Genomic DNA, 14,208 nt, shown 5'->3' with positions numbered 1-14,208 from the left:
ATACCAGTAAGGTAGATATTATTTAAATGGTGATGAATTAGGATACATTGATGTACAAATGGACCTGGTCTCCTTGTTCATCAATCACTGAAAACAAACAAGGTGAAACAAGTAATTATTATAAATGGTACATTCTCCTGCTTGAGGAATTAAGTTAATGTAAATGCTTTCAGTATGCATTGGACTATCATATCAATGAAGGAGGTAAACTCAGTAATAACCAATTAACCATTCTATTTTTTGCAATTAGTGCCATTTGTGAACTGTTCTGTGGCTGGAGAGGACCACAGATTGCTCATTCCCCCTCTGAGGTTTGCTGACAATGAGAGTGAAGTAAGTGCTGACAAGGTTTCTTCTGCAGACCCCCTCCAAGCTGAACGTTCACGTGATCTATACAAGAATGATGAGGACACAGTTCCATCTTCGGCAGAGCTCCAGGCTGACCTCTTGGAATATTTGTATAGCCAGGACTGATAGAAACATACCTGGGCAGCAAAGCAGAACATAGGGAAGCTGCATTTGCACTTAAGTTTTAACATTGTATTTTTGAGTTGTACATCAAGGTAAAGTGCATGTTGTGCTGTAGGAAACAGTAAGGTCTCCAATACATTGAGTGAAGTAACTGCTGGGAAAGTGGGATCTCCCATACTCCTGGGGCTGGAACAATTTTCAATGTTAAAGAATTGCAACTTTGGGAAGGTCATCCGCTGCCCAAAGCTATCTGCGAACTGACTGGCTGAAACATGGTTGCGGGTGGCCAGTCAAACCTGGTCAGGTCCTACTTCCATTCCTGCATTCTGTAAATACAACTGTAAACTAGCCTTGGGACCCGGGGCATTTTAAGACCATATCTAGCCTTGCTGCTACTCTGGCCATCAAAGGCCAGATGGTGCAAATCTGTTAAATTCTGGGCTTTAAGATAATTTTTCAAAATACAGCAGACAGTTAAATGGAGAAACTCTCTTAGAGCCTTAGATGAATGCAGCTATCCTATTGGGAGTAATGATCATGGTCTGTGCAGTCAGCGTGTGGTTATGTGGTCAGACTGCCAACATGAATTATTTGTTATTTTAAAAGCCTAGATAAAATTGGACACTGTGGTAGCATCTGTCATGCTTCCTTCAGAGTTCAGCAGCACAGGGGATTTAATGCCTTTCATGTCAACCCATATCCCCTTATTCAGTCTCTGGTGCCTCCCAATTAGTTTTAAAGTTGCCACTGATGAACTGTTTCTTTGCATTATCTGACAAAGTGTATACACATGCAAAACAATATTGGATTTGGTCTTTATTGTAACAAAAAACTCTTGATTATACTGTCTCTTCCAGAAGATTGATAATATATACAGGTTCGCCACTGATTTTCCAGCACCTCCTTTAATGTGGACAAAATTGCGAGAGCATTGCGTGTGGCGTACGCTTTTTCGGGACGTGTGCCTCTGTCCTGCAAGAGTTAATTGTTAGTTCTTTATTTAAGTTTCTAGCAATCCATGGTGCATTGGAGACATGGGAGGGGTATAATTAGTGAGTTATGGGTGTATTGAATTATTATTATGTGACATCTGTTGGTCGGGCAAAATGGATAATCCGGCATGGCTCTGGAATGAAGGGTGCTGGAAAATCAATGGTGTACCTGTAATTATACTTGGCTTGTATAGCATTCGTTTCTATTTTTACTGTTCCTTACATTGCAACAGTGACTCACAGTGAGACAAAAATGTGCTAAACTGACAACAAATGAATAACACTCCTGATGATTTTTAATCATTTCATTGCTATGGAAACATTGCTGAGCTAACTCTCTTTTCCCCTCTGTTTTGCATTTAATTTTACTTTGTGGATATATGTTTGCCATAAGCCCCCTCAAAAACTTAAAAAAATAAAATTTATGAAAGTAACCAAGTAATTGTGGTGAACAGGATACAGGCTACTGTGATCAAGTTCAAGTTTACTGTCACATGCACTAGTGCAGTGAGGTACAGTCACATTGAAATGCTTTTCCTGCTGCAGCGACATCACACGCAGGCTCAAATGCCCAAAAATAAAGTATACGTAAATTACACAAAAAGACTGCAAAACAATCTATTAGTACAGAAACATAATTAGAATTAGAAATAAAATAAAATCCATGGCAGTGTGAGAGATGGGCTGCAGTGTTCCATTGTCAAGGTAGGATTAGTTGTGCAGGTTAGTTTAAGAACCGAATGGTTGTCGGAAAGTAGTTGCTCCTAAACCCAGTGGGATACGTCATTGCAAACTGGAGCTGGTTAACGGACTTTTAGTGAAAGAAGTGGGGGAGGGTTTGTAGAAATTACCTAAAATTCAATGTTCATACTGTTGGGTTGCAAGCTACACAAGTGAAATAGGAAGTGCTGTTCCTCCAATTTGTGCGTGGCCTCACGGTAATGGAGGAGTCTTAAGCCCCTGTCCCATTTAAGAAACCTGAACGGAAACCTCTGGTGACCTTGCCCGTGACCCAAGGTTTCCATGAGGTCGCCGGAGGTTTTGGTCACTCTCCGTAATCGTCGAAATTGGTTTCCACGTGGTCGAGGCTTCATCGAGGTCCCTGCTTTTTATTCAACGTGTTTAAAGCCGGCTTAGACTAAAAATAGGTTGTCGTTTGGTCGAAGCCAGTGGAGTGGGGTCGCTATTTACTTACAGGCATTCGAAGGCCATCTCCTTCGCTGACCGGCCATTATGATTGGCTCATTGGAGTTTCACGACCTAGAAGACCCACCGGTAGGTAAAATGTCTGCTAAACTTTATTAAACGTCTTAAAACTCTCCATTCCTTCTCTCCCCTTTTCCTCCCCACTTTCCCCCCTTCTCTGTCCCTTCTCTCTCTCTCCTCTCTCCTTCTTGTTGCTTCTCTCCCCTTCTCTCCTCTCCCCCCCCCCCCCCCCGCGCTCTCTAAAGGACTTACCGTGCTCTGTGGCAGCCGTTTACCTTCCTCTTCATCTCGCAGACAGAGCTACTCCGCTCTCCATGGCCCCCACCTTCACGATATGTGTGTGTATGTGTGCGGTCTGTAGCTGCAGCTCGCGCTTCGGTCGATCCAGCTCGAGGTTTTCCAGGCGAGTGACCAAAACCCTCCTGTGACCTCGTGGCAAGCTTACAGTGACCATGATTGCAGGCAAGGTCGCCAGAGGTTGCTGTTTAGGTCGCCCAAGTGGGACAGGGGCTTTAAGGGCAGAAAGGTCATTATGGGGATGGGAAGGAGAGTTAAAGTGGTTAGCAGCCGGGAGATCCAGTATACCTTGGCGAAACGGTACTTGATCATGCTAATGTACAGCTTACATCAGGATTGCCCGTTTCGTCGAACACTTACGCCAAGGCCTACTGGATCTCCCGATTGCTCACTACTTTTAACTCTCCTTCCCATTCTCATTGTGACCTTTCTGTCACAGGCCTCCTCCATTGCTGGTGTGAGATCATGCACAAATAGGGAGGAACAGCACCTCAGATTCGCACAGCTATTTGGACATTAAAGATTAATATGGAATTGTGTAATATGGGCAGCAGGAACTGGAATAAATGGGTCATTTTTCAGCTTGCTTGCTTTACCTGGAATGTGTGCTAGGACGTACAACCTATATTAATGATTCAAACTGGGGATTGTGTGTGCGCGTATGGGATCAGGAGGAAAATGGAGTGAAGGAGTGGACAATCAGCTTCACATAGAAGCAGCTACCTCTGCTGATCACGTTGAAGGGGAATTCCCTCTACCACTTTTTACACAAATTCTTCATGTTGATGTCAGCAAGTTTTACCAGGATCACTGCAATACCTCACTAGTACTCTTCCTAGTGATTAAATTCATGTGATCCTCTCAGTTGCAATAAATGCGTATGCAAGGTTCTCCAATCCTCAATTTTAATTGCACAAATGTGATACATTCACTCAGATACATCACTTCTTCCATAAGCAACCTTGTAGCTAATTAATTAGAGTTGGGGTTGATGCTGTTATTTTTAGATGAAAGGACAGTGGAGTTCAGTTCTTTCTTGTATCAAAATGAGAATCACCTATTCTTGACAATGATCAGAACTTGGTTTGTGACTTTGTCACATTTAATTTTTTGGTTGCTCGGTGACAGGATTTATTTCAGATTAAAGCAGTTAAAAATCATTTTTTTGGAGAAGGGGACCCAGCTCGCTGATTGACCCTTCTATATCTATATTCTTCAACTCACCTACTTTTTGTTGTACAATTATCAATGTATTTCCACTGTTGGTCACAGTTCCCCAGATTGAAACAGGCTTTTGGATATAGAATCGAGCAGGGAATTGAATATCAACAAATCTTTCAGTTGCATATCAACAATGCAATCGGTTTTGATGTGAAAGTTCCGCGTCCTCAATGTCGCTCAGTTCCTCATCCTCAATGTCGCTCAGTTCCTCATCCTCCTCACTGTCGGACTGTTCCACAGATGTACCTCTATCTTCCTGATTCTCAAGTTCTTTTTCCATCTCCTCGCGCCTCAGGAGCTTCTTAAATGTATCAAATTCTTCCCAAGATGACATGGCCACCTTAGCTAGAAAATAATCTTCAGTTGTGGTAAATATGGCCTTTGGTTTGGGGTTTATAATCTGGGTTTGTCCCTTTTTGTCTGGAGTCTGGTAACGCCCCAGCCGTTCCAAGAAGATATGGCGCTGCCTCAGTTCTTCCATTGACACCCGGAATATTCCAGATTTCACAATCTCTGCTTGTTTTATTCCCATTCGGAAATATGCGAACTGTGAAATAATATGAAAACCAAAGTTAATGAAACGCCTGAAGGGTAACTAATAATTATGAAAATTTTATGAAAAAAGACCAGAGACTAGAGGTTAGTTAGGCTAACATCTGTCATTGGAAAGAAACAGTAAATTGTAAGATACCCAGAATTGTGTATACAGTCAACATGCTATTCATAAATGTAAACTGCATTTGATGATTCAGTTCTTTGTGGAAGTAACTATCATGGTTGAGAAAAGGAGCCAGTAGATTAAGTCTATTTGAATTCCCAGAAGGCAGCCAAAATGCCAAGATGATGATACACTTTCACGTGAATCCAGTGAGTTTACAAGGAGTGGACAATATACGTGCATGGGGGACAAAGTTACCCACGTTCCTGATGATCTGGACCCTAACTCCTGGCCTGTACTCCAGATCCCCAGCTCATATTCCAGATAAATGAGCCAGATGCTGCTGTCTCATCAGGATTCTAAACAAATCAGATGCCAGATTATTGGAGTAATACTGTAGTTATAAGAAGTAGTGTTTACATACATGACCATTGGTACTTCATGGCCTTGCAGACTGATGCTTAAAAATACTCGCTCTTTGCATCTTTCAATGACTGAATTTATGCCCATTTAAAATGATTTAACAAACAGGAATTAATCTTTCTTTCCCTTTTGCAACCTTTTTAAAACATTTTAAGCTTCCCCGTCAGATCTCTTCTTAACTTTCTCCATTCAACTGAAAAAGCCTGCTCCTTGTAAATAAAGTTTCATGGGTCGGTATGATATTTGCATTCAAAATGAGTATTCTTTGCCTCAAGAATGCTAACTGAACAATTTGATGTAGAGGCATATCTGGAATGCACACAATGAAAAAGGATTTTTGTTTCATCACTGGGCTGGATATAAATCCAGGTACCAATATATCCTACACATCACATCACCGTTCTGTATTGTGTCAGACTGATATTTCTTTGCAGGTAACATAAGCTTCTGAACAGAGTGGATGCCGACTTCAACTAAAACATTGAAATGAAGACTGAAATTATTCCTAGACTGCAGAATTGTCAGATTACTCAACCACCCAAAAACTGGCCATGATCGTGGATGAGGAATATTTCCCCACCATGGTAAAGTTAGAACTGTAAAATGGAGATGCAAGGAAATGCGGATGCTGGAATCTTGAACAAAAAATAATCATTCTGGAGGAGCCCAGCAGGTCAGGCAGCATCGATATGACGAGTGAAATGTAAAGACCAGGACGGATATGGTGTAAGGGTACAAGGGGGTGTGGAAATAAAAAGCAGATAGGAGGTTGGGGGCGGGAGAGGGGAAAGGAGCAGGGTGGCTGGTAAGTGATGCAGTAATGCATGCTCGCCAGGGTTGGGACTTGGAAAAGAGGTGCAGGGGGACTTACTAGAAATTGGAGAATTCAATGTTCATGGCATTGGGATGCAAGCTATCTAAGTGGAATATGAGTTTGCATGTGACTTTCATCTGACAATGGAGGAGGCCAAGGACACGAAGATCAATATGGAAACACATATTCTCCAGCATTTCCACCATGCTCAACATGATCCCACCACAGCCACGTCTTCCCATCCCTCCCTTTCCTTTCTCCCCCCCCCCCCACCCCAACTCTTTGGTTCACCTATCCTTTTCTACCCAAACCACCACCTCCCCAGGCACTTTCCCCAGCAACTGCAGGAGATGTAACTGGTCCCAACACCTCTCTCACTTCCATCGAGGGCAGCCAGCAGAGACATTGGTTCACATGCACCTCATCAACCTTGTTTACTGTATTTGGTGGTCACAATGTGGCTTCTTTATATCAGCAAGACTAAGCATAGACTATGTGACCATTTTGCTGAACACTTGCACTCTGTCCTCCAAGGTCTGCTGGATCTCACGCTTGCTAACCATTTTAACTCCACTTCCCATACCGACTTTTCAGAGCATAGCCTCTTGCATCCCCCATCCCCATCTCTCTTTCCAGCTTTCTTGCCAGCACTCCATCAGTCTGAAGAGTCCTGACCCAAATCGTTACCTCCACAAATGCTGCGTAACCTGAATTCCACCAGCACTTTATGTTTTCCTCAAACTTGGAACCGATTTTGACTGTATCAATAAGTGTACTTTTTTTCCCTATTGTAAGATATTAGTAACATAACATTTTTAGCGCATTCTTCCTTTTTTTTCAAACTTTGTTTTGAGAAGTTTCCGATAGAATCATTTTGTCTACTAATTGATTGGAAGTAGGGCGGCCATTTGCCCAGTAAAAGCCAACAAGCAGAGAGACGAATTAATGACATACTTGATGAACCTATTGTAACAATAGTCAGAGATTTGTTTTTAAACATGTGCCTGTTCCAAATGGGATATATAAAAAAGGTGGTCCCACATGTGGTCCTCCAAGGGTGTGCTCATTACTGTACCTGAAATTTGTATTCCAATTCTTCACATTTTTCAAAGAGAACATTGGGTGAAGTTTGAAGGATTTCGGTAACCTGCTGTCCTGTGAAAATGCATTTATCTTTGAAGAAACGCACAGTGTTGTTCACCTGCTTTGCAGAGAGATTCAGAACGTGTGGGCAATGCACCACAGTACGTTGCAGACGGCCTGCAAAAAGGATACACAGTCAACATCCAACTGAGAAACCACAGTGTTCAGATACAGATATGCCTGGAATTTCCTGCTGGCTGTGAACCACCCATGTTCAGTTGAGTTTAGTTTGGGGATGCAGCATAGAAACAGGCCCTTCCACTCACCAAGTCCACACTGACACCTTTCACACCAGTTCCATGTTATCCCACTTTTGTATAAGGGGCAATTTGCAGAGACCAATTAGTCTTTGAGATGTGGGGGGGAGAAACCAGAGCACCCAGAGGAAACCCACATGATCACAGGGAGAATGAACAAACTGCGCAGACAGCATCAGGTCAGGATCGAACCTGGGTCTCCGCAGCTGTGAGGCAGCAGCTCTACCAATTGAGCTGCCCTAACACATTCTGATGACACATTCCACTCCTGCGCTTCTGAAATGTCTTCCTTTTTCCTCAGCCATGGATTTCCCCCTATTGTAGTTGACAGTGGTCTCCAAATGTGTCTGTATCAATCCCTCACATTTTGTGCTCACTTGTTCCCTTGTTCCACTCCTTCCATCCTGCCCACCTCCATATTCAATGGATATTTCCTTTGTAATTTCCCTTTGTGTGTACCAGATCTCGCCAGTTCTGATGTAAGGCCATTAACTTGTAACATTAAGTCAGTTTTTGTCTCTCTATAACACTCCCTGGTTTGCTGGGTATATGCAGCATTCTCCTTTATTTCAGCATTCTATATCTCACAGTTCTAGCACTACTTTCCGTTTCTCTTCCCCCCCCCCCCCCCCCCTTTTACTTAAACTTTCACCACCCTCTTTCATCTGGCAGCAATAACATCATGGTTTCTGAGTCACCGACCTATCACATACTCCACTTGTTCTCTGCACATGTGCCCCTTCTCTGCAACCTAAAACATGCCTGTTTTCTAACTGCCTGGTTTTGATGAAAGGTTGTCCAACTGAAACATTAAATAGTAACTGCTTGAAACACGTAGCTGGTCAGGCAGCATCTGTAGAGAGAAAGCTAAGAAAACATTCCAGTTCAAGCCTCATGTGAACTTTTGCAGCACCTCGCTATAATTATTTGTATTGGAAGTCACCACAAGGAACCACCCCGGCATCCTTTAATGATTCATCCGAGGCAGCAAATATCTCACAAAGTCTGCCCTCTCCTTTTCACAGATTCCACGGAGGCCAATTCCCAGCGGCAAAAATCCACTTTCATTTAAATAACAGGGATGTTTTAACTTTCTCAGTCTTTACCTACATTTCTTTCCTTATTTTGCGAGTGGAATTAAAGGAAATAAAAGAAAACTGAATTATGGAAGATTCTATGAATATGAGGATTCTATGAATTCCAAATTAGCACCATTTGGTGCTAATTACTAAAATACTTCTTGTATTTTCTTCAAAAAGTTTGAATTTGTTGGAGGAGAACAGGGATCTGATTTACAGGTGCACTAATAGCTAAATGTAGAGATAACGGTTAATAAGATTTAAAAAAACAAAACAATGATTAATTTGTAAAGAAAGAAATGCATAAAGTGTGTAAAACCTGAACAGAATACTGATAAGAGCAGGCTAGTAGTTGATGTGAACCATTCTAGTCTCCATATATAAAGATTCTGATGATATTGGAACATATACCATCAGGAAACTGATTCCTGGGATGTCAGGACTTTCTTATGAAGAAAGACTGGATAGACTCGGATTGTACTCGCTAGAATTTAGGAGATTGAGGGGGAATCTTATAGAAACTTACAAAATTCTTAAGGGATTGGACAGGCTAGATGCAGGAAGATTGTTCCCGATGTTGGGGAAGTCCAGTACAAGGGGTCACAGCTTAAGGATAGAGGGGAAATCCTTTAGAACCGAGATGAGAAAAACATTTTTCACGCAGAGTGGTGAATCTCTGGAACTCTCTGCCACAGAAGGTAGTTGAGGCCAGTTCATTGGCTATATTTAAGAGGGAGTTAGATGTGGCCCTTGTGGCTAGAGGGATCAGGGGGTATGGAGAGAAGGCAGGTACGGGATACTGAGTTGGATGATCAGCCATGATCATATTGAATGGCGGTGCAGGCTCGAAGGGCCGAATAGCCTACTCCTGCACCTATTTTCTATGTTTCTATGAAAGGCTGAAGACTGGTACTCTGTTCTCTAGGAAATTGAAGACTAATGTTAAAGATTGTTCAAAGGTTTTTCCCCACTTAATCATTAACATTTTTGAAGAGACGGGAGCCTGATAATTGTTCTTGTAAATATATTTTGCACTCTCCAGTACTTGTACATCCTTTCTACATAGGGACTGAAACTGTTCATGCCCTACCCAGCCTCATGTCACCAATGTTCCATCAACATACATCCACCATCAACATAAATCCATTAGGAAATGCAGAAGAAGCTTTAACTCGGGAGCAATTGGAATTCAGGACAATTAATAGCATTTGAAATGTAAAGGGAGGAAATAGAAGGATGAGTGCCCTCGAATAGGGTGTAAGAAGACTAGACACCAAGCACATCTGGATGGTTTGTTTGCTTTGCAGTAAATGCTACAGCAACAACAAATTCCATTTATATAGCACGTTTAATGTTGCAAATTGACACGGCACAGGGCAGAACCCTTTTCAAATAAGTTAAAGTTAATGCTGAGCCATATTTGGGATCAACTACCAGTGTTCAGCCATCTGAACTGAATTAATTCCACACTTAAGCCAAGAGCCCTGGACTTCAATAGACAGATGACACCATATCCGTCACTGAACTCCATATGAGGTCTTGCTGGGACACTCCAGCATCATGCGTAGGAAGTGGCCTCTTAGGCAAAGGATCTGTGATGCCACTGATTTTAATAGGGCTGGTGAGGTTTTCGAAATTATATTAGCTTAATGTTTTTATTTAAAAATGAATAAACGATAAAATTATTGGAAAATTGATTGCCTCCATGTTACTGGGTGTTATAGATGCCTTGAGAAAAGATGCAAACAGCAACTTCTGCTGGAGACAGGTAATCTGTACCACTGATCCAGGTCAGTAGGAGCACCAATTACAGCAGATCCCATCTGGTCCACCAACCACTACTGAAAATTACCTTCGCCCAGTCCATGCTTCCGCAGGTTGTCAATGCGTGACTGCAGCTGGTGTTCCTTCTCTCCGAGCAGTTCAGGGCACCTCTCCAACACTTTGAAGGTGCTCCTTGGGTTAAGGCCAAGGCTCTCAAGGACGTAGAGCACAGGGAGATCCTTCACTGGAATCTGTGCAGCAATTCTGGGATTCAAATCGAGCAGTTGCTTCACTTGATCCTGGGTGAATCTCAGATTCAGAAGGGATTCAACCGTATTTGCCAATCCAGAGGCATCTGCATCCAATTTTCCTAAATGTTTGCCTGCAGTATATACATTGCTCTCCTTGGAAAAAGAGAAGTGAGCTTTGGTTTTTGGGATCAGATAGGAGTCCAGTGAAATTTTCCAGAAACGATCGAGAATCCTGGCTGATGAGATCCCAGCTGGAATGGTTTTGTGAGTCCCTGCGAGCACAGCACGTCTCTTCCCTTGTGTTGGGAGCTGCCAATAGCCAGCAGCTGGCTGGATCCTGTGGGAGAGGCCACGACAGCACAGTGCCTAGAAAAGGACAAGAGTGTGTCAGGAATTATGGTAAATGTATCTGGTCTATGGATTTTAACAGGATCTATGTGAGGACTTTTACTGACACTGCCCTACCCGTACCCTACTCAGCAGAGCTGGTCCTTCCCCTTAATCTACCAACACTCTCCTCCGCCTAGAAGAGCTGGTCCTTACTCTAACAACTTCTCCTTCGACTCCTCTCTCTTCCTCCAAATCCAAGGCGTAGCTATGGGCAGTCGTATGGGTCCCAGCTATGCCTGGCTCTTTTAGGGTACGTCAAACAATCACTGTTCCAGACATACACTGGCCCTATCCCTGAACTCTACCTCCGTTACATTGATGACTGCATCGGTGCTACCTCTTGCACCTACACAGAATTCACTGACTTCATTAACTTTACTACAAATTTCCATCCTGCACTCAAATTCATTGGACAATTTCCCTACCGTTTCTTGATCTCTGTCGCAGGAGACAGACTATCAACTGACGTCTATTATAAACCCATTGACTCCCACAGCTATCTAGACTACACTTCTTCCCACCCTGCTTCCTGTAAAGACTCTGTCCCCTACTGCCAATTCCTCCATCTACACCACATCTGCGCCCAAGATGAGGTGTTCCATACTAGGACATCGGAGATGTCCTCATTCTTTAGGGAATGGTGGTTCCCCTCTTCCATCCCAGATGAGACCCTCAATAGGGTCTCCTCGATATCCCACAGCCCTGCTCTTGCTCCCCCCAGTCGCAACAGGGACAGAGACCCTAGTCCTCACCTTCCACCCCATCAGCAATTGCATACAGCAAATAATCCTCCGACATTTTCGTCACCTCCTACGGGATCCCACCACTAGCCACATCTTCCCATCTCCACCCCTTTCCACTGAGACCGTTCCCTCCGCAACTCCCTGGTCAACTCATCCCTTCCCACCCAAACCATCCCCTCCCCAGGTACTTTCCCCTGCAACCGCAGGAGATGAAACACCTGTTCCTATACCCCCCCCCCCCCCCCCGACTCAATCCAACGACCCAGACAGTCGGGTGACGCAGTGGTTCACTTGCACCTCCTCCAACCTCATCCACTGTTCCAGGTGTGGATTCCTGTATACCAGCGAGACCAAGCGCAGGCTCAGCGATCATTTCTCGGAACACCTCCGTTCAGTCTGCCTGAAACTACCTGATGTCCCGGTTGCTGGACACTTTAATTCCCCCTCCTATTCCCACACAGACCTTTATGTCCTGGGCCTCCTCCATTGTCAGAGTGAGGCCCAGCGCAAATTGGAGGAACAGCACCTCATATATCGCTTGGGTAATTGACACCCCAGTGGTAAGAACATTGACTTCTCTAACTTCAAGTAATCCTTGCTTTCCCTCCCTCTCCATTCCTCCCCCTGAAACTGTTCTCTGACCAGTCTTACAATCTCGGACTACATTTTATCTCTGTTGTTACCTTCTCCCAGCTAACAATGATCTATTCTTCATTTTCCTTGATCTCCATTCCCTATGCCTTGTTTTCACACCTTCACATCCTTATCTATCAATCCCTTCCCCCTGACGTCAGTCTGAAGAAGGGTCTCGACCTGAAACGTCACCCATTCCTTCTCTCCAGAGATGCTGCCTGTCCCGCTGAGTTACTCCAGCTTTTTGTGTCTATCTGCAAGTCTTGGGAGTTAAGTATCGGGCCTAACACTTCACCTGTCTGTTGCCAACGTTTCAGAATGGTGCACATGGAGTCCATGTGGGGTCTATTTGATGTAAGCACCACAGTGTAGATATTGCTTATGAATTGTACTGTGTATCGGGCGAGTAATACTATTGGCCACCCAATATGCCGTATGTACTGTCAATGCTGGCAAACAGTTCTTGTCACAATTACATGCACTGTTCCCATTCTATTCTTTTCCTTCATTCACATTCTAATCCAATCTTTACTGCAGATATCTTCGTGCCCCGGTGCTAACTGAAAATCCCACAGCTTTATTGGTGCCTGAATACATCTCATTTGCCCCTGCGTTTGCTTAGCAACATTGGTAAACCATTGCATTGACTGAACCTTTTCCATGGCCTCACTCCTCACCAAAGATCTTATAGCAGAACTCCACTATGATCTTATAGCAGAGCTCCTCTATAATCTTTGCTCCTCACCATCGCCAAAACCATCAGTTCTCTTCTCTCATGGACAGACGCAAAGTGGTGGAGTCAAGCAGCATTTCTGGAGCAAATGGATCGGTATGTTTTGGGTCGAGATCCTTCTTCAGATCTTCAGGCAGTGTGTTTTTCATTCCATCCATCATCTGAATGAAAATAAATTCTTCCTCAGATCCACTTCACCTGTGCCTTCTGATTACAGACACCTCTGCGTCCCTCTAAAATACTGAACTTAATTCTCCTATTATAACATAAAATGTTTTACCCCCTCACAAACACCGAGAACCACCTGCACCTTTGAATCTATTTTTTCTTGTTATGGACAAGCCGCCGCCGCCGCCCCCTCCTCCACTCACCTGCCGCGCCACCGCCTGCATCCTCAGGCTCATGTCCGCATCCCGGGGCGGTGTGTCTCCGACTCCAGCTCCTCGACACCCGTGTCCGTGGCTGAACGTTCCGCCGCCGCAGCCGCCCCACCTCGCACATGGGCACAGCCGACATTTGCACTCGCTCTAACTTTGTCTGTTCACCAACTCGCCGTCTTTAAATTGAAATCCATCTCGGAAAGACTGCAGTCCCTTGGGAAACACAAGTGACTTCACGGTCAGAGCGCGGATGTTTTATCCTTTTCTCCCAACAGAAAATGACACGAGACTGCAGATGCTGGAATCCGGAGTGAAACACCTGTCATAACTCTCCCCTCAACTCCATCCATGGGCTTCGACAATCCCTCCAGGTGTGACAGATGTTCACATGTACATCCTCGAACCTGATCTACAGCATCTAGTGTTCCTGATGTGGGCTCCTGTACATCGGCGAGACTAGGCATGAACTCAACCAGTTTGCTGAACTTTAGCTTGATCCACCAAGGCCTCAGGGACCTCCCGGTCACCAACCATTTAAACTCCCCTATAGGGGGGGTTGCACGAAAGGTCACTGGGTCATAGGGCTTGACGCACGGAGCTGCTGAATCCAACTGGAAGACATCCGTCACTTCCGGTATATGTTATTAGTGCTAGAAACGCGTACTTTCCTACCTGTTAAAAGCCGCCAAAATGTTGAATTTTTGCGCTGAAACAAATTGTGGGAGTCGGGGTAAGTGTGAGAGACCTGTACCC

General features: G+C 44.1%; 2 protein-coding genes across 6 annotated transcripts in view; one reads left to right on the top strand and one right to left on the bottom strand.

Moving 5' to 3' along the window:
• Nucleotides 1-2,034, top strand: part of pask (PAS domain containing serine/threonine kinase) — a 47,515-nt gene extending 45,481 nt beyond the window's left edge. For all 4 annotated transcript variants that reach the window (XM_033031606.1, XM_033031604.1, XM_033031605.1 and 1 more), the window contains one exon: nt 251-2,034. In XM_033031606.1, the coding sequence (XP_032887497.1) occupies nt 251-474 (224 nt within the window). In that variant the 3' untranslated portion in view covers nt 475-2,034. The remainder of the gene's footprint in view (nt 1-250) is intronic.
• Nucleotides 2,035-3,854: 1,820 nt separating this feature from the next.
• Nucleotides 3,855-13,969, bottom strand: mterf4 (mitochondrial transcription termination factor 4). Of its 2 annotated transcripts, none has more exons than XM_033031607.1 (4): nt 13,447-13,969; nt 10,414-10,942; nt 7,158-7,342; nt 3,855-4,734 (listed from the first exon to the last, which is right to left on the bottom strand). In XM_033031607.1, exons 1-4 carry the CDS (start codon nt 13,477-13,479, stop codon nt 4,315-4,317), a joined length of 1,167 nt encoding a protein of 388 aa, XP_032887498.1. In that variant the 5' UTR covers nt 13,480-13,969; the 3' UTR covers nt 3,855-4,314. The 2 variants fall into 2 exon arrangements, with proteins under 2 accessions (XP_032887498.1, XP_032887499.1); XM_033031608.1 differs by lacking the exon at nt 13,447-13,969 and adding an exon at nt 13,088-13,236.
• Between the last annotated feature and the right edge of the window lie 239 nt (nt 13,970-14,208).

The sequence above is a fragment of the Amblyraja radiata genome, chromosome 13 (assembly GCF_010909765.2).
Source record: "Amblyraja radiata isolate CabotCenter1 chromosome 13, sAmbRad1.1.pri, whole genome shotgun sequence".
Classification (NCBI taxonomy): Eukaryota; Metazoa; Chordata; class Chondrichthyes; order Rajiformes; family Rajidae; genus Amblyraja; species Amblyraja radiata.
Note: the sequence above shows the minus strand (reverse complement) of the source record. Positions and strands in the feature narration are given on the sequence as shown.

Coding starts and splice junctions, on each gene's coding strand:
- mterf4 (XM_033031607.1), bottom strand. CDS start 13,479: ATGAGCCTGAGGATGCAGGCGGTGGCGCGGCAG. Junction 7,343..10,413: donor GAAGCATGGACTGGGCGAAG/GTAATTTTCAGT, acceptor TCCTTTTTGCAG/GCCGTCTGCAACGTACTGTG. Junction 4,735..7,157: donor AATTGGAATACAAATTTCAG/GTACAGTAATGA, acceptor ATTATTTCACAG/TTCGCATATTTCCGAATGGG.